General features: G+C 42.1%; 1 protein-coding gene across 3 annotated transcripts in view; it reads right to left on the bottom strand.

The window, feature by feature from the left end:
- Adcy8 (adenylate cyclase 8) overlaps positions 1–26953 on the bottom strand; it is a 206341-nt gene extending 179388 nt beyond the window's left edge. For 2 of the 3 annotated variants that reach the window (XM_041672605.1, XM_041672607.1), the window contains exon 1: positions 24556–26952. In XM_041672605.1, coding sequence (XP_041528539.1) covers positions 24556–25518 — 963 coding nt within the window. In that variant the 5' untranslated portion in view covers positions 25519–26952. Of the gene's footprint in view, positions 1–24555 lie in introns of all 3 variants that reach the window. The other variant, XM_041672606.1, reaches the window with a different exon arrangement.
- Positions 26954–27407: the final 454 nt, after the last annotated feature.

The raw sequence follows: 27407 nt of genomic DNA, 5'->3' as shown, positions 1-27407 counted from the left end.
CATTTAGTGGTGCAGGAGGACAGCAATGTTATGTAGTGCAAGACAGTCCCTCTTCCTCCAATAGAGATTCACTTGACTCCAAACACCAGTAACTGGAGATTAAGAAACCCCCTCTGTCATCTTAGCAGCTGTGTACCGAATGGCAGAGTATAACAAATACTCAAGGTATTATCACCAGATTAGTGGGCAACACATTTTGAAAACCTTAGTTTTCAAAATCCCTTTACTTCCAGAATATAGTGACTCTATTTTAAACATTTCAGCCTTCATTATGATGGTGTGTGTATGTGTGTGTGTGGTGTGTATGGTGATGGTGTGTGTGGTGTGATGTGTGTGTGTGTGTTTGTGGTGTGGTGATGTGCAGTGTGTGCGGTGTATGTGTGTGTGTATGTTGTATACGTATGTGTGGTTTGTGATGTGTGGTGCATGCATGTGTATGGTGTGTTATGTGTGTATGGTATGGTATGTATATGTAGTATGTTGAGTGTGTTTATGTGTTTGTGGGGGGCAGGGGTCAATCTTAGCAATGATTCCTCAAGAGCCATCCCCTTGGTTATCTGAGAGAGCGTCTCTTAGTTGCACCTGACGTTAGCTAGCGTGACTAGCCTCCCAGCTCTAGGGATCTGCTTCTTTTCACTCAGTCAGCACCAGGGTTGCTGGAATGCCTGACCTTTTAGGTCGTTCTGAGAATCGAACTCAGATTCTAGTGTTTGCTGCATAGGCACTTTATAACTGAGCTACCTACAAGCTCAGCCCTCATCCCCACAATTCTGATCTTGCCTTATGGGGTTATTTCCTTTGCGTAAATGTGACTTTAAATCTATTTTTTTTGACTCACATCCTAGCTATACAAACATCATCAGAACAGTTTTTATCTCTCTTCTAGCAACTCAAGTCTGAGACGGAAGACAGACAACGGGACATGAAATCAGGATACAGTGGCTGAATATGATTGTGAAGTCACATGAAGGATAACCATATGCGGCGTGAGAACAGTTAATATCACTTAACATCTTCCAAACCATTACAAAAAGCCAATGACATGAGTGCTATTGTTGTTATGAGAGTCACCATAGATGTTGTTCAACCAGAATGATTTTGACAGTGATAATTCTTTTAAGGTTCAAAGCATATGATATCTGGTTATGATAATCTGCATTTTATGGGTAAGGAAAATAAGGTAAAACATACTAAGTCCCCAGCTCAGGACATCTCCTATATAGGTGGAAGTGCAAGGATTTCAAGTCATTCATTAGGGTTCCAGGCTCCACTTCTGGAAGTACTAACTACAATGTTCTATAAAAATAGTGGAAAGCAATAGAATCCACAGAGATTATGGAATCCAAGGAAGTTTCCTGGAAAGGATAGAGTTGAAGCTCAAACATGACTAATGAGTATGAGTTAGGAAATCTAGAGATAGAGGTCCAGTGTTTTGAAAGAGCAGTGTATAGAATAGAAAGAATCGCAAGAACGTTTGGCAGGGTATAAAAGACTAGCAGTGTAGCAAGAAAAATTTAACTTTGGAGAGGCTGGCAATGGATATGACAGCTGGGAAAGGCTGAGGAGGTTACCAACTCCACCAATTTCTCTATAACACACTGTGCTTATCCTATTATGTCTCTCCGTGTATGGCCTTCTTGTCTTAAATGGATTTAAAAAAAAAACAGTTGAAAGTTCTAATTTGTTCCATAATTGTATTTCACAATGGAGTAGGAGGTTCACCTGATTTAAAAATCCTTTCTTCTATGTGACTGCGTCCACTCTTCACATTCAGAAAATTTGTACTTCATTATATTAGGACTCACAAACATATCCCCAAACATAGATATTATTCCCAAAGTCTACCTACGAGCATACATATTGACACAGTTAGCTTTAGGAGTTCTGTTTTCTTTCTACAAGCTTTACACAAAACAGCTGTTATTTTTCAAGGAGAACCAAGATTCAGGTTCAGATAAGGTGTGTCATATTTTTATAAGGCATACAAAGGAAGATTGCTTCTTTGAACTTGTTCTATGAGGTGGAAAATTATAACACAGTGGAATTTTCATACATATACATTTAGAACTAAATTAACATGAACATATCTATATATAAAATTGACCAATATAAAAGAAATATATACATAAATTTTAAATTTTATATAAATAAAATTTATAATTTTTATTTATATAAATTTTATTTATATAAACAAAATGTATAATTGACCTATATATTAAATAAATAGATAAATTTTATATAAAGTATGTATATACTTGTAACTGTATTTGTCATATGTATATATAGATATACATATATATGCATATGCATACATACACATAAACACATACACACACACACACACACACATATATATATATATATATATTCATACATAGGACAAATTTTGGATTGAGAGGCAGGGAGAGATATAAAGAAAAGACTTGCATAGATAAAGCATCCCAAACAATGCTGACTGCTCGGAGCTTTTGGCAGTGTGAAAATGATGATCCAATAATCTTTCACAGCCTGTGACCTCCAAAGGTGGAGGACTCACTTTCATTGTCTCAGTGTACCACCCAGCATAAAGGTGCTTCTTTCCCACAGGTTATGGACATGAAATGTAAGATAACTGCTTTATTGGGAGCGTATTGGACTTGTTGAAACAGGATACAACCATTTATTGGTTTTTTTGCAGGCATTTTTTTTTTTAAAAAAAAAAAACTGGATTCAGTTCTTTAAAAATGAACCCCAGTGAAGCAGTGATTTCCAAGGTAGAGTTGGTTTCACTCGAAGAGAGGGGGAAAGTGTGTGTGTCAAAGTCCTATTATGACATATGGAGCTATGGGAAAATGTAGAAATGAGAAGGGAGAGGAAGCCACTGGAAAATCCACAATCCTTAGTTGTCTCTAATCTTCGATAGGTGCACACAGTTCCTAGCAGTGTACTTAGCAATAGACACTGCATATTAAACGTTTGTTGGCTAAAAAACAAGGAATGAGTGACCCCTGCGTAACTTCTGTCAGAAAACAATCCATTGCCTCTTCTGAGAAGACTTGTCTTGTGGACACAGGGACGTTTTCAGCCTTGCTTTGAAAATGAAGTCTATAAATATTCGTAGTCAGGCAAATCGGATATGTTTTGAAGACCAAAGTGGACATTGATTCAATTCTCTTTCCTTTTTATCCAGGAGCTGTCAGACATTGCATCTAAAGTGCTTTATGGATGGGGCAGGAGGGAGCAAAGGGCTCCCTGAGACTGAGCCTGGTGTGTATTCCTCCTCTGTCAGATGGATCCTGAACAGGTCACGGGCAGGGCACTGAAGAAACCTCTGTATTTGCTGACATATAATCCCCTGAAATACAACGGGTTTCTGGGGATCTGTTTTAGCTACCTCTGAGGTAGCTTTTTGTCTGAAGTTAAATTGTAATTAATCTAAGCATGGAGGTGGGGGTATAGGTAGGGGGTATTTTGGTGTTGTTTTGGGGAAGAGAGTGGTTTGAAAGGATACCACAGGCAATTTTAGTATTGTTAGGATATACAAAGAGACCTTTCTAAAACACGGCAGAAAGAAGAAACAGCATATAGATGCAGGGTTTCTCAACTCCATCACTTATTCCAGCCCACAGGCTGATACAGGAGCACTCTGCTAAAGGTGCTTGAGGAAAGCCATCCCTCTCTGAAAGTGGGGCTCTCCTCCACATACAGTAAAGACTTTAAATCAGAAACCTCTATGAAGTTCTGTGTCTTCCCAGTGCGTGGAATGGTTGAGTTTGGAGAGTGATGTGGGACGTCCTTCTGTATATGTTGTGTGTGTGTGTGTGTGTGTGTGTGTGTGTGTATGTCTTTTTATGTAAAGTTGTAAGTATATGCATATTAAGCCACATAAAAATGGAAAATGCACAGAGAGTCTAGATTATGTATATTATTGTGTTTTCTGAATTTTTTAACTGCAGAGAAACATTTGATACTGGGAGCATTTGAGACCATGACGAAAACCACAACAGAGTTCCAAAGAAAGTGAAATTTCCTCTTGAGATATCTGTTTCCCAAGACCCCACTTACAATGATTTCCACAACAGAAGTACATTTTCCTTGTTTCTCCCTCCTCTCTGGGGGGTAGATGGCCCTGTCATTGAAGGTGGTCGTAGCAGCTTCTGAGGAAGTTTATGGAGCTAGCATGAAGGGTGTGTGGTGTATTATGATGGTTACTATGCAAGTTTTTATTGGCTAATTGATTTTGAAGAAATATTTGATTCATCATTAGTTACTAAGTTAAAAATAGCAACTTATCAAGCACTTGTTTTTTTGAATGTGGCTTTTTCAAGTGTGTGTGTGTGTGTGTCTGTGCATGTCTGTGTGTCTGTGTCCACAGGTGTGTACATGTGTGTCAGAGGACAATCTTGGGTATCATCCCCATGAATTCTGTTCACCTCTCTTGAGACAGGCTCTCCTACTGGCCTGGAACTCATCAATTAGACTGTCCTGGCTAGGCAATGATGCCCAAATACCTTCCTGTCTCTACATCTTCAGTACTAGGTTTATAAGGATACACCGTTGCTTCCGTCAGTTTCACATGAGTGCTAGGAACCAAACTCAAGACCTCACACTCAATAGACAGACACGTTAAATACTGACTTAACCATCCCAGGTCCAAGTTTGTTTTCATTTTTTACTTAAAATGTATCTGTTATCTAGGACAGAGAAAGTCCAGCAGGTGCCAAGGATTGGAGCTTTAATCAAGTCAGGAAATTTTGACTTTCATGTAGACATCTACAGTAGCTTCCCTTTTTCTTTACAGAAGAAATAATCTTATTGTTGCAAAGGGATATTATATTGACCTAATAAAGGTCAAAAGGTAGTTTCCTAGGTCCATATTGAATACCTGGGCTCATAAACAAGCTAACATCAGATGAAGTAACTCTACACATTTTCTCAACTGTATTGTTTTCCAGCGTAAGAGGGATCGAGTAATGTCCCAGCTTTTTCTGATGGATATAGAAAGTAGAGTGGTTTTAGAAAGGACATACTAGCTAAAGATAAACTTTGGCTTCCATCTATGGCAGGAACTAAACATTAGCCAATCTGCCAACAAGGGTTTAGCATATCTATGCCTTTTCAAGTTTACTCATTCTCATTCAATGTTCCAATCAAATAAAATGTTCTTCCAAAATTTAAGTGCACAGCACTTATGAGTAAGTGCAAACCGACTTGGCCCATAACACTGAGCCATGTACCTTGTGACACATTCAGTAGTAAAAATATAATGGAAGCTGGGAACATAAAATGTCTTCAGCTGATGATGACTCATACCCAACACCCTCCTGTTCACAATATTGAAAAGAAATACATCTATTTTATATTTGAATCTAAATTTTGCCACTTAACATAACTATGCTTATTTTCCCAATGTTTAGAACGTAGAGTAATTAATGACTACCTTCCAGGACTGCCACAGGGTGAAACAAAGACAAACCTAGAAAAGTCTCCCGACTGTGCCTACCACCTTAACCTGCTGGCTTACAGGTCTGTTTCTGACATTTGGATCCCAGCTCTGGCTTTTTCTAGTGTGGAAAGATTTAATCTTGTTAATTTCTCTGAGCCTCGGGCTCTTCATATGTTAACAGTGATGCTACTGGTCCTACTTCACAGGTTTTTGTGATTAAGTGAGGTAATTACTTAGCATCCTGACAGATACTGAGTATCCAGGACATGCTAGCTGCTGCTATCAATGCTCATTTCTTTCTCTCCGATTCTTCAGTGTGGGATTATGTGACATAATTCTTCTTGATTTCATAGCTATTGTGACAGTGGCATTCATTGTACAGATTAGAACACTATATCAGTGAAAAAGGTGACAGACATAAATCTGCAGTGTCCTAGGCACACGCTCAGTTGTGGGCACACGTTACTAATCAAGGAATGGGACAGTCATATAAATCTTCAAAACTGGGAAAAGGATTTGTGAAGGGTACTCTGTTAAACTCAGCAAGGTAGGCAGAACTCTAGGCTAAGGATAAGTTAGTCAAATGAAATAGACTACACCCTTTCTTATGAGGACACAGAAAATAAAGAATAAAGTGGTCTGTCTCACTTTCTCTGCACTGGGGAAAATATGCTGTGAAGCTTATCTATTTAAGAACGAGGGAAAATGTCAGGACAAGTGTTTGTGGAAATGTATTTCCTTATTCGTCCCTCAATAAACAGAACAGTACTTTCCCTTGCACCTGCTTTGTGTCAAGTTCTGCTTTAGGCACAGTGATTTGCTCATCGTTTCCGATTGCTGTACCTATCTTCTCTGTAAGAAAAGAAGGTAAGTAATTTTAACAGTAGACTAAGTTAATAAGGAGAGGAAGAAGAGGCTGGGTAGGGATGCACATGGGGAAGAAGTCACAGAGTAAGTATGTTAAGGTAGGTTTCCCCACAGGGTGGATGACTCTCAAGCAAGATCTTGAGGGAATCTCTTGGATCTATGTAGGAAAGAGATTTGAGCAGTGCAGATAGTAAGCCTGTGTAAGAGCAGACTGGCATGTTTAAGAATTTTATGGGAAGAAGACTGGAGCATATCAATGATGGAGATAATAGCATGAACTGGAAAGAAGAGGATACAGGACAGAGGAGGATCCTAAGGACCACTTTGGCAATACTCATTTCAATCAATCAGAATAAAACAGAGAACTGCAGTACTATTAGAGAAAAGGAGGGTCCTGGCTTCATTCAGTCCATGAGGTATGGCTCAGAAAGCCATTGGTCCACATGCTAGAGTTTGCAAAATAGAGAGTACCAGGTGGCTTCCTTTAGACCTCCTTCTGAAGCTCCTCAGACCAAAAGACAAATATCAGAGATTTTGGTACCAAGGCTCCTGCTTTGATTAAAACAGGCTTGGGTGACCCTAAGAATTCTCTCCAGCTTGGAACATCTGTTTTTCTAAAGTTAGAGAAGATAGGAATCTGAACCAGGTGATTAGAACCACTCCAAATGAGATTGCTGACTCCCACTCTGACTGAGTCCCTTTTCTCCAGATAAATGCCTTTGCTTTAAATTAAGATTTTTTACATCTGTTTACTCATTCATTTATTTATTAATGTGGTGTGTATAATTTGGGGAAGTTAGTTCTCTCCTTTCACCACATGGATCCAGGAATCAAACTCAGGCTATCAGGCTAGGCAGCAGGTACCTTCACCTGCTGAGCCATCTCAGCAGGTCATAGCTTTTGTATTTATGCACAGGGGATAATGTTTTCACAGCAGCTTTTTATTAGTGGGCAGAAGAAAAGCTGGAAAGTCAGTGGTGAGCACACCCACACGTGTGCACACACCACACATACACACACAGACACACATATTTACATTAACACACACACATGCTGGAATATGCAGGGGCAACACCAGAGAGTGTCCAGGAGAGCCAGCCATTGGAGCATTGGTGATTTTCCTGTTTTAATCCTGTAGCCAATTATTTGTTCTTCAGAGTTACTAAAATGGTGAGCATGAAGTTTGCCATGTAAGAAGATAAAAACCCTACTTGGAGATGAACATGGTATAACTGTAAATGGTTTCAGGGTTCATTAGAAACCTTCCGGTGAACTGGGGGAGATAATTCATTTAGAAAAGTGCTTGTCTTACGAGTTTAAAGACCCAGGTTTAATCCCTAAATCTCCATCTAGAAAAGATCAGCTGTGGTGGTATGCTCCCTTAATCAAGGTGCTGGGGAAGTAGAGATCCCTGGGGCTTGATGGCTAACTAGTCTAGCCTCCTTGGGGAGTGAGTTTCAGGCTAGCCAGAGACCTGCGTCAACAACAAAGTTGGTGAATACTTAAGGAATGTTACCTGAGTTTGTCCTCTGTCTCTCTTATGCACATATGTACACATGCACACATGCACATAGGCAAGCAGGGATGGGCACACATATACACAAATACACACCACTCTCCTGACCATTGTTTCCTTGTTTGGCAAAAAAAAATAAGGCCAGTAATTTCCTTATATATACCACCTTGTATGTGAAAGTATACATTGCATTATAAATGTCAGAGATATGGTTTGTGGGTCTGAGTGCTCTGATGTGTGGCTCACACGGAGTAAATATTGATTCTAGGGGGAGAAGTGGGCTCTGAAATACATGTTCTACTTCAATATTTAATCAAAATAGTGACTCAATGTAATTCCAACAGTGTCTCCTTTAGCTATTAATATTTTGAAAGGTCAAAAAGAACGTGCAAAGAAAGAAAAACAGTTCCAAAAAAAAAAAAGGAAAGAGAGGGGGGAAAACTCTTTTAGTAAAATGTACCAAGCATCTTAGAGGGTGAGATTGATGTGTCTTCCAGCGTTTGGCTGCGTGACTTGGCCATATCATTTAAAGATATCAAATACATACATTTTCATTAATTGGGCTCTTTTCTAGTACTTTGCCCAGAGTCTAATGTCAACTTCTCAGTGGCTGGTCATTTTAACCTCCCTAGTGGCTCTATTTATTCTTTCAATAAAAACCCACTGAGCATCTGTGTGCTGGGAATTGTTCTCAGAACTGGAGATCAGTCAATAAATTAGAGTCAAAGTCCAAACCATCACAAACTTCCATTGCAAGCTGAATAAAGTCAGATAGCAATTGTTTGGGGGAAATTTCCTGCATCAACTCTGTTTATTCTCATCTTGTTTAAAAAAAATAAAACATACATTATAATTTCCCCCACTTAACTGAGGCTAATGGAAGCTGACTATCTTGCTGGATTCATGTGTCTTGGTGTCAGGATTCAAAGTCAACCAAATTGATTCTGGACTATGTGATATCATTCATTTTGCCAACTTCCCTCTTCTCTTTGGGGTAAAGTGTAGGAGGGCAATTTCCTGAAGATTAAAACGTAGTGAAGTTATGAATACAAAAGTATTATTTCTCTAGCAATGAAGATCTATCTTTATAGCTACCCAGTTTTTCAATACTTCTAAATGCTGTCTTCTCTGGCTCCTCCGAGGTGAAGTCTTTTGTGGGGATCTCAGAAATTGATCCCTGAATTGACATGCCTTACATCTCAAATACTACAGAAATGCTGATGCCACTGAAGACAGAAATGTCTTCAATGCCTAATCCTGTATGAGCATCAAATTCTTCTTCATGAAGACACAAAATGTTGTACTCTTATTTGCTATACCAATCTTACTGAGAGCCGGCATCAGACGTAAAAGCAGTAAGACAAGAATAATCATGTTTAATAGGATAGATAGATGCTTGTTTGCTTTTTAAACGATTTCATCTAGTTAAAGATGGAAACCACAAGTACTGTTACAGGACATGAGCTATTAAAAGAAGGGTATAACCCTGGCACAATAATCTTGTGTGGGATTCTTGAAGTTACAGTTTGGCAGATTTACGAGGTCATCTTACTTTGGTGCAATTCTTACTGAGCTGCTGCTACTGAAAATGTCTCATCTGCAAATTTTAGCTTTCCCTTGCATTTGAACTAGGGTAAAACACCAGAAATTTGGTAGGAGCACTACCTGAATCCCGATCCAACCTAGATTTATTTTAATTTCCTGGACATTAAAATTCTTTAGCCAGGTCAGTGTTGTGGACTACACTTCTATCCCTACCAGAACAATTTGGGTTTAAGGCCTGCTTGAGAAACATATGAGAGTTCACACACACACACACACACACACACACACACACGATCGGTTCTGAACAATGGCCTTTGGTATTCTCACTCATTTTTCCTTAAATAATTGTCAAACATGGAATACTGATAATATTTTGGTGAATAAATAAACCAGAAGCACTGTATTCATTGTACTTACTCTATGAGGGTGAAGTCAGACAAACAGGAAGGGAGAGGAGGAAAAGAGAGAAGAAGAGAGGTGAGGAGAGAAGAAGGAAGGAGAAAGAAGTAGGAGGAGGAACACCGAAGCAGGGTCAATAAATAGTAGTAACAACAGAAGAAAGAAGAGGAGAAAGGATAGGGGTTATAAGAAAAAGAAATAATAAGAGGAGGGGAAAGGAGATGGAGGATGCTGTGGAGGAAGAGGTTTCTGAGGGGGGAAAGAAGTTTTAGAAAGTATTATCAAACTGTGACATAAGAGAAGACATCCCCGAGAAGCTGTTCTCCTTGGGAACGCAGCCCGCTGAGGAGCAGAGGAGGGGAGGAGTGTTTCTGATGATCTGAATGAAGCAATGTGATTGAGGAAAGAGATCATGATGATGGATGGTGCCATCGGAAGGAGCTAGAGCCAAATGTAAGCTGTGCACCCTAGGGAAAAAAAAAAAAAACTCTTGTGTGTAGGAACAATGAGAAGCCAATGGTGTTTACCTGAATACCCTAACATGGTAAATTGGAAGGGAGAAAGAGTAGGTACAGGAAGGCTGCTGTGATTCAAATCTTTTTTTTCTTTTTTAACCAGAGCAGAAGGATCAGAGATCAAGTTAAGCAGGAGAAGTTTGCAGACACAACAGACTAATCATAGAGACAGCAAAGGAGATGTAATGGGGAATAATCTTTAAGGTTTCTGACTTGGGACCATTGCATGAGTAGAACAGAGAATATTGGGATCACAAAGTCAGGCCCAGAAGAAACAAGCTTGAGAAAACAGCCTGATGTAACATACTCCATCTCTCTGAGATGCAGGCTGTTCTTTGGACTTCTCTTTACATTCTGATTGTGGTACACCCAACAAATTATTGGTAACTCCTAGAAGAGTCCCAGAACCATGAGCTTCAAATTAGAAAGGATGATTTAAAATTTATTTTATTCAAACCATCCTTCTATGCACCAAATCCTTGGCTAGAAGCATCTGGCTTCTGCTGAGCACCTCCAGGGATGAGTTTTTAATCTCACAAAGCCTGGTGAGCTTTCAAAGATTTATAAATAGGAAGGCCTTCATTGCTTCCCCTGGGAAATAGTCCCACCTGTCTCCAGTCACTACCGCTGCCTTGCACTTATTCTAGTGAAATAAATTATACATCAGATGACACAACATCTAATCTTGTTCTTTCTGGTCCCCAATTCTCACATACATAGAAAAAAAAGTCCCTAAACACCCAGAACATGAAAATGACTGTTTACTGTATTTGTCTTAGACACCAGATACTCAAAAATATGACAGAAGACATGATTTGTCTCAGGGACTGACTGATGATCATTCAGGAAATACACTGCAATTACACATTGTAGCAATTATTGATTAGAAATTCTATTTACATGTTAGCAATAGAGAATTAAAATAAAATGGACAACATAAAGCATGAGTATAATTTGTACCAGTTAAAAATTCCTAGTTCACTGTGACTGTACACATGGGAAAAGCCAGGATTTAGAAAATTAAGGCCAGAGGATAACCAGTTACAGGGCAGCCTGTGCTACATAGTGAGTCTGTTGCCAGTCTTAACTTCGTCTCACACATTCACGCACGCACACACATGTACTTGAACAAAACAAAAAGTAGGAATCTCTAGTCCATGGCTCATAGAATGGTCTAAAGGTATCAAGTTTCCTAATACTCATATTTCTTCGTCATCTAGTTTCATCTGTATGGCTTCCAGCTCTCTTCATGATCTATGACAGTCAATGGATGTTTGGGGGTACTTACGGAACTTTTAGGTCATGGTTTATAGCTTTTGCTTTCTGTGTATAGATGGAGATGTGATCTCTCGCTTCTTGCTTCAGCTGCCTGCTGCCATGCCTTCCCTTTTGCTATGGACTCTCTCTCTCGAACCGGAAATCAAAATGTACTCTTTCTTTTATAAGCCACTTTTGCTCATGGTGTTTTATTGCAGCAACAGAAGGCAACTAATATACCACCGGTGCTCAGAATCAAAAAGAACCATTTTCCATTTTGATACTTACCAACCAATGGCAACAACAGCATTGAAGAGTCATTGTTAGATGTAAGTATGATCTACCTTCTTCTACTTTTAAGAACAATGAAGATAAATCTTTAGTGGAAACTATCTAGAAGGAATTTTCTTTAGAAATGGTTCTCAAATGTCACAAAATAGAAATTTAGTGATCCTTGGTGGGTCATGGACGGGAAGATGGCAGATGGCAAGGAATGAGGCAGCAGGACCTTCCTCTCTTCACACAGCACGGTAGTACCCTTTAATCAGTGTAGTGCTTAACTTAGTTCGCCAGTAAATCTTCTGCTTTTCTAAGTCTTCCTTTACTCATACCGTTTATTGAGGTATTTCTTTCTTATGGGTTTTTCTCTGATTTTATTGAGAATATATTACTTTTCCATACATAGGTTTGTTTGATTTGGGGATGGATCTGCAGTTTGACATATATCCATGCACACAAGAAAGGTCAAATGAAGCAAGCTTTATTATCTGATTTTTTTCCACTGTGCTTAAACACAGTGGCTCTAAACTGATAATCAGCCAGAGCTTTTGGGAAGCATATTAAATAGAAACTTGTACCAGAAGAGCTTTGCATAAGGAAGGAATTCTATGTGTAGATCCCAAGGAAGACACATCAGCCCTAAATGAGAACAAAATAATCTCTCTCTCTCTCTCTCTCTCTCTCTCTCTCTCTCTCTGTCTGTCTCTCTCTCTCCCCAGAACTTACTATATACATGACAAAGGAGGAGTCCTCATGACTGGTATTTTTTTTTGTGCATGAGAGGAAGCGAAGCCCATGTTGGTTATCTTCTCACTCTGAGGTATATCCCATGCTTCCAGTGTGCATCCGTCTCGCCATTGGTGGCTAGGGATGGCACAGCCATTCTGTTTCTTTCATCTACCACTGAAGTGATTAACAGATGGATTCATCCTACGAACCATTGTTCGGTGTTTGGCAGCATTTTATGGAAACCACCCAGCAAAGCAGCCTGCTGCTATATGCCACACCAAACTTGCTTTGTTAATGGAGTAATTTCATCGCTCAGCTCTTGGTCCCTGTTGTTTATTAGGTTCAAAACCTTTCTTATTCATTTATAGCAAGAGGAATCTAATTTTCATCTGGATATAGGTGAAAGGACTAGGCTAGCGCAAGATGAAGTGAGTTCCTCAAAGCCACTTTGTCTGTTTCCTGGGAGCTACAGACAAATAAAACTCAACGGAAACCACACTCCCAAGATATGGATATTCAGGATGAGTAAAAGGCAGATCAATCATTGTTGAGTAAGGTTGACACTAAAAGACTTGTTGATCACTGCAAACACACATTTTGAAAAAGCCAGCTAGGCGATCCTGACAAGTGTCACAGAGTCACTAATTAGATATTCAAAAGAAACTATTTCCTGTCCATTAAATATCACAGGCATCGAAGTCTTCAGAAGAAATCCAGTGGCTAAAATTACGCATGGTTTTACCACACTGTTAATGTCACTCAGCCACCAGTAGAATTATGTAACATGAGCGGTCAGACCCTCCCACATCAGAATTAAGTATTACAAACCATATTCTTAAGATTTTTCTCTCTCTCAGTATTTATTCAATCAGCACTGGAAATGGGAAACTGGATTGGAGCCTCTCATCTCCCTGCACTTGAGGGACATGATATTACTCTTCGGAGCTCAATATCCTCATCTGTAAAATGGGAAGAAGCAAGAACACGGCTGATATGACTGCTCAAGCATTCGTTCACAAAGAAGTCAAATGAAGAGTGAGTTCTAAAGACACAAGAGAAAGCATTAGATAAGGTCACAGAGACTTGATAGTGATTCAGGTGCCACTTTGACTCCATGACATTTACAGCCCAACTGTGAAGACATATGTGGGGATCAGAAGTGGGGAAAATGAGGCAGAGCATATAAACAGGGAGAATATTATATAGCTTCATTCTTAGCTCTGAGAATCCCTTTATATCCACTCTATATCAAACCTTTTAGGCCTGATGGAAATTTTGGCTGCAAAGAGCCAAAGCCATTTCTTTGGCCAAAGTCACTGAGAAAAACCCAGACCAAAAATAGGTTGAGAGTTTGTGGTTTCTTTGTTTTTAGGAAATATACCTACATGGTTTCAAATATCTCTTTATATATCCATTGTTGCAGTTCCTCTCTGGCTGAGATGGCTTGGGTAGACCCCAGAAGCTTATGCAACGTCAGTAGTCACCTTGAAGGAGACAAGGGTAAAGCCTATACTTCATAAATAGAAGAGGCAAGAAGGCTTTATACTCACTGATTACTCACCACTTGGAGACATGAGCCCATCCTCCAGAATGGACTATCTATCTACCAATGGGCCAGGAAGGCTCACCAAAGAACATGGGGAAATTTTAACTCTGAGCTTATTCTCATTGTCTTAGTTTCTAATGGGCAGTAGAAAAGGGAGCTACATGGATAATATTTCATAGATCTAAAAACAAAGTCATTTCTTATAAACATTTTTTGTTTATTTTTCCCTAAAAACTGGTCTAGTTGATGTGTAACCTGATTTTTACACAATAGAATTTAAGTTAAAAAAAGAAAAAAAGAAGAAGAGTAATTTTCCATGCTCAGGGAAGGACTTTTTTGTTCAGTGACTTCCCCTTAAGAGTAAGGCAGAGCATCCCTTTGCTTGTTGAATACTGGAACTCAGGGTGAAAGAGGGGAACAATGCTTCTCAGCACACACACAGTGAGCATGCACCAGAAAGGCTCCTACTGTTGGGGTGCCAAGCCAATAAAGGGTTTGTGAATGTACATGAACCAATAGACTGGTGTGGATCCCAGAATTCAGAGCCAGAATACTAAAGAACAGAAGACAAAGGAGAGTACAGCCTATCTCTGAGTATTTGAACTCTACATTGAATGGATGGACGTGGCACATTCAGAACTTCCAGGGAGTCATGTTGGTGAGATTTCATGGATGTCACTTTTGACATTCCTATGGGATAAAGTCTAACAGCAAACTCTTTGTTCCTCCATCTTTTACACTCTTTCTGGCCCCTCTGTCACACTGTTCCCTGAGCTTTATAGATGGGAATGTTTTGTGCGGTCCATTAGAACTGGGCTCTACACCTGCACTTGACTGGTTCTCGGTATGCTCTCTTTCTGTTGCAATAAGAAGTTTCCTCAATGAAGCGTGAGGACTACACTTACCAGTAGGTAGAAGGGCAAATATTTAGAATACAGTTAAGGATTTTGCTGGTTTAGTAATGAAGTGTTTGTAGAGAACAAGGAGTTACAGTATATGAGAGAAATGGAAGGAGGAAAGGGAGGGGAAAATGAAGTAATTATAATCTCAAAATGTAAAAGAGTGATAAGTGTGTAAAAAAGCTTTCTGGGATGGACAAATACCCACAAATAATTCTGTTCTATAACTTTTATTTTAATGAAATGATCTCATTAATTGTTTTTTCTTATATTATTTAATAACTTATTTAGTATAGGACTAGTAAAAACAGCTTTGGCTTGTTGGACAAAGCACATCACAGGGTAATTTCGGATGTACTGAATAGAAGAACTGGCTTCTGCCATTGGCTCCTTATGCCTTGCTGGTGTCTGTGTGAGAATTGCGAGGGGAGGATTAGAAGGAAGGAGATAGTCAGGCCACAACCATCCATTCCACTAATTTAAAAGAATGGCATTCAGAGCTGACCTTGTGCCAAATGCTATGCCAGGTGACACAAAGATAACATGACCCAGTGGTTGTGCTCAAGAGTCTGATAGTCTGGTGGTCACATGGGAAAGTGATGGTTTTGTTGTGATAGGTGAAGATTCGGGGTATAGCAATGTTTCAAGAAAGAAACCTGAGCCTTGTTGAAGTTCCAGTCTGCCTCTCTTGTGTGGAGAAGATTATCAGGGCTCCCAGAGGGGTACCTCAGTTTTCATTGAGAGGCTAAATGAACAGAACTGCAGGCTTTCCTGACCTTACCTTGTTGGGAGCTGTGAACCCCCCAGATCCTGAATTTCTGGTAAACAACTTGTAATGCTTGCAGCTGCTCTGAGCTGGAGACTCTCAGAAGTTCCTGATGGCAGGAGAGTGGTTTCTGGTGGGTTTGGCTGGGGCGTGGCTATCAGTTAAAGATCTCTATATACACGGCTCTGGTACACAGTAAGGGACCACTCCTGCTTCAAGGATGACCCGTGTCCCAATCTGTGTGTCTTTGTGTCTTTCAGTCTCCAGCCCCTTGCCTGGCTCACGAACTGTATGGTAGCGCACAGAGCATGGATGGGCATGGTGTGTTACACTGCCTGACATAGGCTAGCCTCTTTCAGCTGCTTGCAGGTCACAAGACTTGGGATGAATTCAGCTTGTGATAGACAAGGTGATGCAGGAATAACTGACCTCAGTCCTCCTCACGACCCTTAGCATAAACTTCATTAAGAAGGAAGATCTGCAGTCACCTCTTTTTTCTAGAGTTTGAACTTTCCTTTGCTAGTTCCTATCAGAAAGGTTTCAGGATTGTGAGAGTTGAAGTCAACAGAAGCCAAAATCTGTGTATGATAAAATATTTGTTGAACCTTCTGCCCTGGATGCATTTTGAGCAGCAAGGACAAATTCCCCCTCTTTACTGGAGTCACAAACTCCCTGTCCAAATCCATTCGAATATCAGGTCCATTAAAGCCTAACCTGGTCAGTTTGGTACCCAGCAGATCTGCAGCACCTAGAATCTGCTTGGATGTGAACAGATGTTTAATAAATAGTTTGCCTACTAAATATCCATTCTCCCATTCTTCCTGTTTTTGTGAAGCAGCAAAATCTAATCATTTTCATCATTTCTTGCCAATGTAGTAGTCATGTGTCACAAATTTGGTCCCTCAGATATAAACAAGTTGATGCTTTGTTAGGCACAGGTCCCAGAGGAACACTCAAAAGGAGAGCAGATTCAGTTAGGGCTCCTGCCCTTCCTCCTTTGCCCCCACTTTTTTTTCTGAATGCAAAGTAACCTTGGTAACTTGGAGATGTAACTAATGTGGCTTTCAACTGACCTTGAGGAAAGGACTACCTATAATAGAATTTTCCTAAGGAGAGCTCCCATCCTGTAGGTATAGCTTTCCCTTGACGAGTCTTCTTGTCGGAGAGACCAACATTTAAAAGAGCAGCTTCTTATACTAAAGAGCCTCACTTCTTTTGTAGCTGATAGGAGACAAACATAGAACAACCAACCTCATCGTTATAACAGAATCCAAGATATTTGAGGACAGTCACCATATTTTTTCAGTGTTCCTTCTATCCTCAAGTAGCCAGCAGTATTTTTCCTTTTTTTTTAATTTTCTCGTTCTGTTTTGTTAAAATTTGGGAACTATCATTCTTATGTTTTAACTTGTGATTATGTACTGATTATTCCCTAACAATCTGTTTTATAATCATCCTCAATGCAGTTGGTATGCACTCATATAGGCAAACATGTGCGCATGCAAACACACCACACACACACACACACACACACACACACACACACACACTCACAGAGAGAGAGAGAGAGAGAGAGGGTTCTGAAATTGTGTATTCCAGTCAACTGGAAAATCAGCTGGCCCAAGACAAGGATGGGGTTTTCAAAAAATGAAGTGCTGTAGGTTTTGTCCTCAGATAAAATATTTACATGGTTGTGTACTTTAAATCTGAACAGCAGTTTGAAAATTCACTCATTTAGAAAGAACCCCCATTAATGTAATTTCAATTTCTTTTCACATTTAGTTTCTGTCTTCACCATACAGAATTTAGCATTGTTTACTGCTTGGGGGGGGGGGGGGCTTCTTCGCCAAAGGCATTTTAGCTTGTAACACCAGAATTTAGGCATATATTTAAGGAAATAGAGCAGATGCAATAACCCAGCAACTAGTAGATAATTCAGGTCTCATGCGTATTAAATTATATATAATTCAGATAGGGAAATTCACACTACAAACACTCATTCAAAGCCCAGTACAGAGATATTGATGAAATGAGCCATTGTAGGTTTATTTGACAGCAGATCATAAACTCAGTTCATTGGTTGGAAAGATGGTCCCATGGAAGCATTTGCTAGAAAAATGGCTTTCTTTCTGGCTAGGATGTGGTTGGAGCCTTCCACAGAACACCCAGCATCCCCATGGTTAATTAATCCCCTCTACATTCTTCTTCTACCCCACAGTGCTGACTAAAAAAATCTTGCAGTGAGAAAAGCTGGCCTCTCAAGTCTGCTCAAGTGACCTGGCTTCCTAAAATACCCTTCATAAACAAAACTCACATGATATAATTTGAGTGTGTAAATCCAATTACATTTCCTGGGGAAGCTCAGGGCCAATTACACTGGCTTCCCCTGCTGTGGGTGGATGACAAAAGCAGCGTTCCTGTACTCATCCTGAGGAAGATATTATTTATATAAACCGTTATCTGGCTTCCTGAGGTGAAAACCTATGTGTCACAAATGTTCCCCAATTTCCAATACTGCCTCTAGACTTTAGACTCTTGCTTCAGTTCTGAAAAAGGAACGCACTTCAGAAACAAAATGCCAAGTGAATTGATGTATTGCCCAGCTGTATATTTTAGGCCTACTGCTCTCTCAGAGAAACAGTATTGTTCCCATTTGTTGATGAGAGAAAAGGTTTGAGATGAATATTGCAACTGTCATCTGTGTTCTGAAAACAAACACATGCAGGGTGAACTCCAATGGACCAATTTGTGATGTGAATAAATTAGCTTCCTAAGAAATATTTAGGCAACAGTGAAATGTCACAGATGATTGTAGTAGTGTCCTCTGATTACATGTGTGTGTGTGTTCATCTTTTCCTCTTATGCTTGGTTTCGCTTCTTTTTAGTAAGCTTTTAAATGTCATTGATCATCAAAGTGTAAAGATGACTAAAGTATCCATCCTACTTAGCATGACATTGCAGCTTCTGCTTCAGAATCCAAATCACCCCCATCCCTCAGTTTTAATCTAATCATGTTCTGGCCTACCGATCTTAGTCAGGTGATAGAACTGAATATGAGGGGGAAACAAATTTGTAACTTATCTTGCACAGCACATACCACACAATCAGTATATAATTCTCTCTAGATATACAGATCCCAAAATCTATTTGCTACCCTTAGGCAAAAATATCCACAGACCAGGGCCAATGAGACTTAATTGATCACTTGGGTATCACTAACCAACAAAAATACAAACCAAACAAATAAACAGAAGGCAAAACTACAATGTAAAGTGGAAATAAAGAAAAAGAAAAGAAAGGACATGAAGGGCAAACATATTTTCACCAGCAGGAGGAATAATTGCTCCATTCCCTAGCTTTCAGAGGCACCTTGGGAAGGCTGACACTCAGATATGCTTTTGAAAAGCATTTTTTCCTCTTCAGATTGCAGTTACTATTTTAAGCCTGTGTAAATATTCCAAAACAATGTACAAAAAGAGAGGAACATGAGGTTTAGAAACTGCACACGGTAGCTGGAGAGGTCGGTTAAGTCACAGCCTTGTCATACTGTTTGAAGGCAAAGTTCTGTGTTCTGAAGAGAGTGTTTATGAAGTTAGGGGTGATTTAGATCACATGTCACTCCTTGTACATTAAGCAGTCATAGAATCCCTTTATTAGATTGAGTTAGATACAAAAAGGCCTAGTCTTAGACAGAGATGTATAAAAGCACCTGTGTCAAAATTGTATAAATGGGGAGAGGCTGTGACTCCATTATCCCTGCTTTGTTTTTACTCTGAGGTCAACCTCTCACTTAAATGACCAGAAATACATACTCTAGCCACAGTCCTAAACCTCAGCTGCTCACATCCCGCGCCCCTGTTTTACCCACTACAATTGCCTGCTGTCCTCCAGGATTTCCGACAGGACAGGCAGTAGCCTACGCTTCTTCTCATTATTTCTCAAGCTCAAGGATCATGATTTGATTAGTAAGTACTTGTCTGGCTTTAGTCTCTGTGTTTGATGAGCTGTGTGTCTAAGTGGGGAAAGAAATTCCTATCTGACAGCATGACCTTGAACACAGATTAACCCGGCTGTGCAAACCCACCTGCCTTTACTCAGAGTTATCTTGCAGATACCACCTCCACTCTATGTTTCTGCTTATCTGCTGCACCAAGAGGCACAGGTGACTAATTAATCACCAGCTGTTACATCTTAGAGCTCCCAAGAAAGAAGAACAATGCAGTCACCTTTTGGTTAAATAGTATTGGTCTCAGTTTTCCAATAACTAAATGATTTGTAGCGTCCCATCTCTAATGAGCTGAACAATGGGAACAAGATGAATTTCAAATGTGAGGTAACTCTTTTTATTGTCACTAGGAATTAAAGCAGAATAAAATGGTAGTCGTAGCTATAGAACTTAGAACGTATCTGGCCTATAAAATATCTACCAAATGGAGACCTACTGTTAATATTTTATTTATGCTTATAATGTCATTTTGTAATACATTTTCTGATGAATGAATTGAACTGGGAGAATAAGCAATTGGTTTAAGAAGGGGGAAATATCAACTTCCTAGAGAGACTGGGACAGGAACCCTTAGTACCACTGATTTGAATTCCATATTGTAAAGCTGACATAAGATAAATTGATGGCTTAATGGCAGATCTTGGGCTCCCTGGAACTAAACTTTTGTGAGGGTGAAATAAAAAGAAAACCCTCCTCCAGCTGGACTTTGCACCTTAGGAAGGTCCCTCATTATTTCCAATGTTACTGGACCCAGAAACTATGTAGGTAATTTAGGTGATTATTTATATCTTCCATAGACAATAATCTCTCTCTTGATATGTACGTGTGTTTGTGTGTGTGTGTGTGTGTGTGTGTGTGTGTGTGTGTGTTGGGGGCACGTAGTGAATTAATTTAACTGAATCGAAAGAATGCAAACTATTTCTATGCTAAGAAGAATCCTCTCTTGAGTAGGTCTTTTAAAATTAAATCTCATATCCACAGTGGGAAGCAAGTTGCAATACAGATTTACAAGGGGCATTGGCACCTCATATAGGGGGTCTGCAGGGATTTGAGGCAAGGTGGTTGCCATTTCAAAACATGGATTTGATTCCTTAGGAGTGGAAAAATCACAGCTTGGATTAAGAAGGCAATCACTGGCTTGTTTATTACATTTGAAAATGACATTTTCAGTGATGTGAAGCAGCGGACAAGCTGTTGTTGACACTATATTCTCGTTTTAATCCCATGAGTCTTGAAAACATTAAGTTGAACCTGAGCCATCTTCTTAAAGGGAATTAAGTTAAGACTAATGCAGAGATGATATTCTAAGGGTTTATGGCCTTCAATTGACAGATTTGTATCCAGCTGAGCAGAATGATGAACTCATTTCAAAGAATCTATGCCATTCTGGCATTTTCTCCCTAATTCCCTTCTGGCTTTCCCCTAAATTCTCATCGATGTCATGTATGTTCTATTACTCTGTTGACTAATATATGTTCTCCTACTCTTAGTCTGCAGGAGGGTATTTAGAAGGATACCCCTAGAAGTTGCTGATGAATGGTTAGCATTTGAACCCCAATTTTAATTCTGTACTCATTACTAGTTAGCTCTCCAGCCTCGGGAAGTCCCCTTTGTTTCCAAAAACTCTGACATTTCTTCTTTGAAAGAAAAACAAAGGATAGCATTGCCTATATTCCATTATCAGGTATAATAACACCAATAAAGGTCCTTATTTCTGGGTATAATATTGTACAAATGTCATGGTTTGTGGTTTGATTTCTCCAGGGTTTAGGGGGACAAGCCTGTCTTACACACAAACAACTTAATTGTATATATGTGTGTGCATAGATTGCTTCGGTGGAGGATTCTTTCCTCAACAGAATTTGTGAAGCTGAGTATCTTATCATTGTGTGATGAATAGTCACACACCTGTTTTCATGGTGAATTTGTTAAGGGCCCACTCTATTCCTGGTGATTGTTTAAGTGCTAGGAATAAACTAGTTACTAGAAAGGGCACTCTCTTGCCCTCTTTAGTGTGTGTGTCTTCTTGTGAGCACTGGGGCTTCTGTAAGAAACACAACAGAGTGATAAGATCATTTCAGACCCTGTAATTGCTGTGCAGAAGTGAATGCCATGTTATTTATGATAAAGCAATGATAAACTCGTGTGTCAGGGAGAGTGGCTTGGGAGAGTTTGGAAAGAGAATGTGGCAGTCATATGAAGGTGGGGGGAAATTGACCTATAATGCAGATATATAGGCCCAGGAGTATGAAATCTCTTGCCATATTAGGAAGACAGAAAGATGGGTGGAGAATTTAGGATTTGAAGAAAAGCAGAGGAGGAAATATGAATGGAAAGGGACACAGTCACTAGGGGGATGGAATAGGCTCTGGTGAGGACTTAGGATCTCACTGTTGTTGCCCAGAAAATTTTAAGTGTGCCTTATGTACTAAACATGCAAAGCCAACCAGTATTTCATAAATAAATAAATAAATAAATAAATAAATAAATAAATAAATAAAATCAGGGTTTGGGGAAAGAGATAAACCCTCCACTTTATCTGTGGGATCTAGGAAGCTCGTGCCCCTAGGGGGCGCCAAAGGAAAACGCTTAAAGGAACTTTTGTCTCCTATACTGAAGAACACTGTGGTCCAGGTTTCTTCAGTCTGGTCAAAGGTTACCTGGCTTTTAACCCTATTAAACCAATAACCTGTCCCAAGCGGGAAAGGTGAATGGGCTTCGTTTCCATGCAGTTGGCCTTGGTTTTCACAGTGGAGAACTGTTTATCATGGGATGGGAGTGGGCAGGCATCGATGTTATTTTTAATCTTCCCCCATCTGGTAGTATTTGAGTAGAGTATCAAACAAATATGGAGCCAGAACTCACTCGCTGGATCCACTTGGCGAGAAAAACATGTCTATACTTATAACTTTGAAGATATTCATAATTTGACACTTAGGATGTGTTTTTCTAAATACTACCCTGGCATATTTGATGAGGTCTTTCAGTAATGTGTACCAAGGAAGGCTACTGTTGAAAGGCAGTGGGTTGTAAATGAGATTTTTCTCTATGTATCGGCTATCTATGGTTGGTGGTGAAAACAACGCAGACTGAGACAGGTTTTCAAAAAAGAGAAGAGAAGCAGGAGAAAGTGGAGGCTGCCATGGCGAGGGGCAGAAGAAAGAAAAGAAAGGATTTGCTGAGATTTAAACATAGTAAAGAAAGCAAAGAGACAGATGGGAGTGCTTGGGAGAGAGTGGGTTTACATTCAAGGAATTCCAATGTCTGTGTTCTCTGGGTTTGAGGTGTACAGTTCATACACTGTATAATATAATTCAACCTCAGGCAAAGAATGCAAGGCCTTCCTCAATGGAAAGCTGTACTAAGCATCAAATAGTAAAAGCTTGGGGTGTTTTGAGAGTATACTCAACACTGCCTATGTTACAGAAAAGTTTATCTACCTGGCTCTTGGCAAGACTCTTATCTCCCTGTTTCATGCCTGACGGCCACAGTCACACACTTTATACACCCTTTGCTTCTTCTGCAGGACACACTTCAAAAAGAACCGTCCAAACAGCTAATCGATAAGCAACCTGAGCAAACAGACACAGTCTCTCATGAAAGGGAAAGGACCCCAAACTCCAACTAAACCCCAGAAGGCAATAATGGGCAACGCTGTCCAATGGAGCCAATGATCTCCAAATCACGAGTCATTTCTAGTAGGAATGTCCATTGTAAGAACTATCTGTTTAAACTTGCCCAGAGGTGTTTTAATGTCTGATCCAGCAAGAGTAAGCAGAGATGTTGAGGACAGGATGAATTTATACAAAATGACCCCTAGCTGAACACCTCACAGATGTTTTCTTCCTAAATCGAGTCTGGTGATGCTTCCCTCGGTAAAGAAGACTGCCCACCCCTCACTTTCCTAGATATTTGTTGAACAAAGTGTCAGGTCATTAATTATCAATTGGTTTTAGTGAATATAAAGACTGAATTCTTTGTCTACCTTCCCAGGGGTAGACAACATGGACTTTGTTCACGGAAGTACATCCATATTTGATGAGGAAGAGACAGAGGGAGAAAAGAAAGTGACAGGGTTGGTCTAAGTAATTCATTAAAGTCATCTACACTAAAACATCCCCTTCAATGAATAAAAACTTCCTTTTTTTTGCCAATAGCCTGTCATTCTTCATTTTCTGAAACCTGTTTATTTATTTATTCAGAGGTCTGCATCTGGGCAATGTAATAAGAGACGAAACCACAGTAGATCCCCCAAGGCCACTAAAAATTCCCAAATAAAAAACCCTGTCATGGGACCGTGAAGGATTGGGGGGGACCTATGGGAGGGCATTCAGCACTGCAAATCCATATTTAGCAAAAACTCGAACCCATTCAGAAACAAGCCACGCGGAAACCTAAGCCTTTAGAGTCGCTGAAGCAGTCTGCTGTGAGTCAAGCAAAGTGCCACCTTTTAAATCTAGGTGGTCCCCCCCCCCCACCTCTCTCTCCTGCTCCAGCGCCTGTGGACTTTGGGTGTCAGTGTGTGAGGCAAAAAGATTTTCCCAGTTGCTGTTAGAGGATAATTACAAACCAGAGTGGAAAAGTTAGCAATTAGTATAAAAGTAAAGTTAGCCTCCGTTTAGTTTCTTACGTTCTGAGGCTTGAAGCCCCCCTTCTTCTCCCAACACACACAGCAAGGGAAGGATGCCCAAAGCCTAAGTCAGCAGGGGACCAGGTTCACACCAGAGTGAACCCTAGTTCTCTAGAAGTTATTTCTGAACAACCCAGGGGGATGGAGCGGGGAAGGCAAAGGCAAGCCAGAGTTACCTGATTGATTGAAAAGACCGCAAGCCTGGGTATGAGCACTTGAAGGGTGACTTGCAGCAGCGATGTGCTCAGGCCCGCCAGGATGGCCCAGGTGAGCGGCAGGGGAAGCATGCTGTAGGTGGCGAAGAGTGTAAAGAGCACGTAGCCTATACCGTCTCCCAGAAGCCCATAGCCCAGGCCCGCTGCCAGAATCTGGGTGGTCATAGCTACCCAAGTGACCACTCCGCTGTATTGCAGGTAGGTGTGAGATGTGGTGTCCTTCCTGACCACCACCAGGGCGCAGATCACCACCTCAATGCCGGTGAAGAAGCCCAGCAGGATGCCCTTGAGTGGGTCCATGGGGGCCGAGGCCAGGCTCAAGTGGAGGACCAAGAGGGTGAGTTTGGTTAGTACATCCAGCACGTTCATAACTACCTCGGATTTGCGCCTCTGGCCCAGGAAATAGCGTTGGTAGAGGCGCTCCAGATCCCGAGACTTGAAGGAGTTGCGTAGGGTAGGGAAAATGACCCCACGGTAGCTGTAGCCCCCATTGAGGAAGAAATCCGAGTTACTCGGGGCACAGTCAAGGTGCAGGAAGCCCAGGTCGCCCCCGCCCCCGCCCCCGCCCCCGCTGCCACTGGCACTGCCGCTCCCGCTGCGTTCCGGGAAGACTTTGGTGCCGCCGGTATTGTGCGCTCTCTCTCCGGGGCCCAGAGAATAGAGGGGCAGCGTCGAATCGCCAGACAGCGGCGGCGCGTGGTGGTTGGGTCCGCTGCCCACAGGGTTCGAGGCTTTGCGTGAGCCCCCGCCGCCGCCGCCCCGGTGCCCGTGGATGAAGCGCTGCTCGGTGATGTGCCGCACCGCCGTCTGCCACAGCAGCCGCTGCGGCCGAGAGCCGCTCCCGCCGTCGCCGGCCGGGGGCGTCGGGTGGATGGTGTAGAGTTCCTCGCTGCCGCTAAGGCAGTGCACATCCGAGAGCTCCATGGCTCGGGTTCGCAGGGAGGGAGGCGCAGAAACTGGTGGTGGCAGTTGGGGGGGGGGGGTTCTAAAGACCCGAAGGCCCACTTGGCAGCGATCCCTTCTTCCCTAGGTTGCTCAATTGCAGAAGCCCTGAGCAGGGCCCCCACAGGTCAGGTCATAGTGATCCGGGGAACGAGGGACTCTTGGTAGATTGCAGCGGACCCTTGAGTTCTGGCGAGCCACCTTCCCGCCAATCAGCGCAGCTTGGATACGCAGTGATAGTGGTGGCTATTTGTCTGCGAAATTCTCGGCGCTCTGAGCCACGCAGTCCCCTTTCTGCTCTCAGGATCCTTGGCTGGTTTTAGGCTCAGCGTCTTGGCGCAGTCTTCGCTGTCCAAGAGGCGCCCTGGCGGCGCGCTTCTGCTGCGCGTCGGGCGGATTCTGGCTGCGGCACTGGGCTCCGGACGCCCACGTCTCGGTGCCTGCAGCAGGGCTGGTCAAGGGTGACCGATAGCTAGGGTGGGTGCTAAGTTAACAGCTGTGGCTGCAATGATCGCCCTTCGGTTAACTCCATTGCGCCGGCATGGGGAGCCGGGGCGGAGCTGGAGGCGGGCGCAATGAAGCAGGAGGTGTGGGTGATGGTGAGGTGGCAAGGAGCCCCGCGGGAGGGCAGGAGAGAGGTGGTAGCCTCAGCACTAACAAGTCACCAAACAGTTAATTTGGAGGTGTGCCGAAGCTCTCTCTTCGGTTCTTTCCTGGTTGTCTCCACTTCCAGACAGCACGGGTTCTGGACCGATGCATTCCTCAAGGAGGATGGTGGCAGGGCGCTAGCCCCAGGGTCCCAGCCTTCGCTACAGAACAAGGTCACCTCTGCTAGCAGCGTTTCTGAAGGGTCGTAGCACACAATTCCCATCCCCTTTACTTCGCTCTTTGGAGTCCATTGGGCCTTCCTGGACCTCGGGGTGTGTGAGGAAAGAACAAGTGGGGAGGTCTGCAAAACCAACTGAGTACGAAGAGAACCCACAGGCGCAGATTCCTGAACCCGAGAACCGAGTCTTGGCGGATGAGGCGACAGGCGAAAGATTTGGGCGACAAAAGAGGTTCCAGGCCGAGTGGAAGTCAATGAAACGCCTCCGGATCCAGGGAAGCGCGGTGCCACTCAGGCGCTCTGAACCACGTAGCGGACCGGAGCCTGGCAGGAATTTGGAGACCTGTCAGAGCGGTCAGACACCCGCGGCGACTTAAACCCGCCCCCGCGCCAAACCACGCCTCCGGAACTCGGAATGGGGCGGGAGGAGAAGAAGTGTGGGGGCTGGGACACGGCGGCACCCCGATCCGCACAGGATGCCCCAGGTCTTGAAGGCCCGCACCAGTGGGTCTGGCGGGCACCGGCCGCAGCCCCGGGCCTGACTGTGCGCTGCGGTGGAGCGCTCCAGCTGGCCGCGCTCACTGGTTCCTCCGCGGTTCTTTTTTAAGCACTGGCTCCTGTCCTTGGCAGGTGCAGAGCCAGGATCGTAGGCCGCTTTGCCCACGAACTCCTAGAGACCAGAAACACGCAGTAGAGGGGTTCATTTCCGCTCTCCCCACTCGAAAGTGATGTAGTATGTGTGTGATTGCGTGCGTGCGCGCGCGTGTCTCTCTGTGTGTGTTTAACGTCAACTTTCAGGCTAAAACCAAAATGCTCCCCAAAAGCTCCAATCATAGCAGTGGCTACCTCCTACTAGTGTCTACTGTACTGGTCTGGAGGAAAGGCATAGGGCATTAAGATGGGGGCGTGGCCTGCACCTTTCGGACACTAAATTTGTCAGGGCTCACAGGAGAGGTGCGAAGAAGGACCTCTTGGAAAGGCATTTCCAGTGGCCGCCTTGAGTGCAGGTTTCCCGCCTGCCCAGGCATTCCAAGAGTAGCAGACA

Source organism: Microtus oregoni, unplaced genomic scaffold (assembly GCF_018167655.1).
Source record: "Microtus oregoni isolate MIOR12 unplaced genomic scaffold, Mior012 000022F_ref0000154, whole genome shotgun sequence".
NCBI classification, from domain to species: Eukaryota; Metazoa; Chordata; class Mammalia; order Rodentia; family Cricetidae; genus Microtus; species Microtus oregoni.
This window is presented reverse-complemented; position numbering and strand designations above follow the sequence as displayed.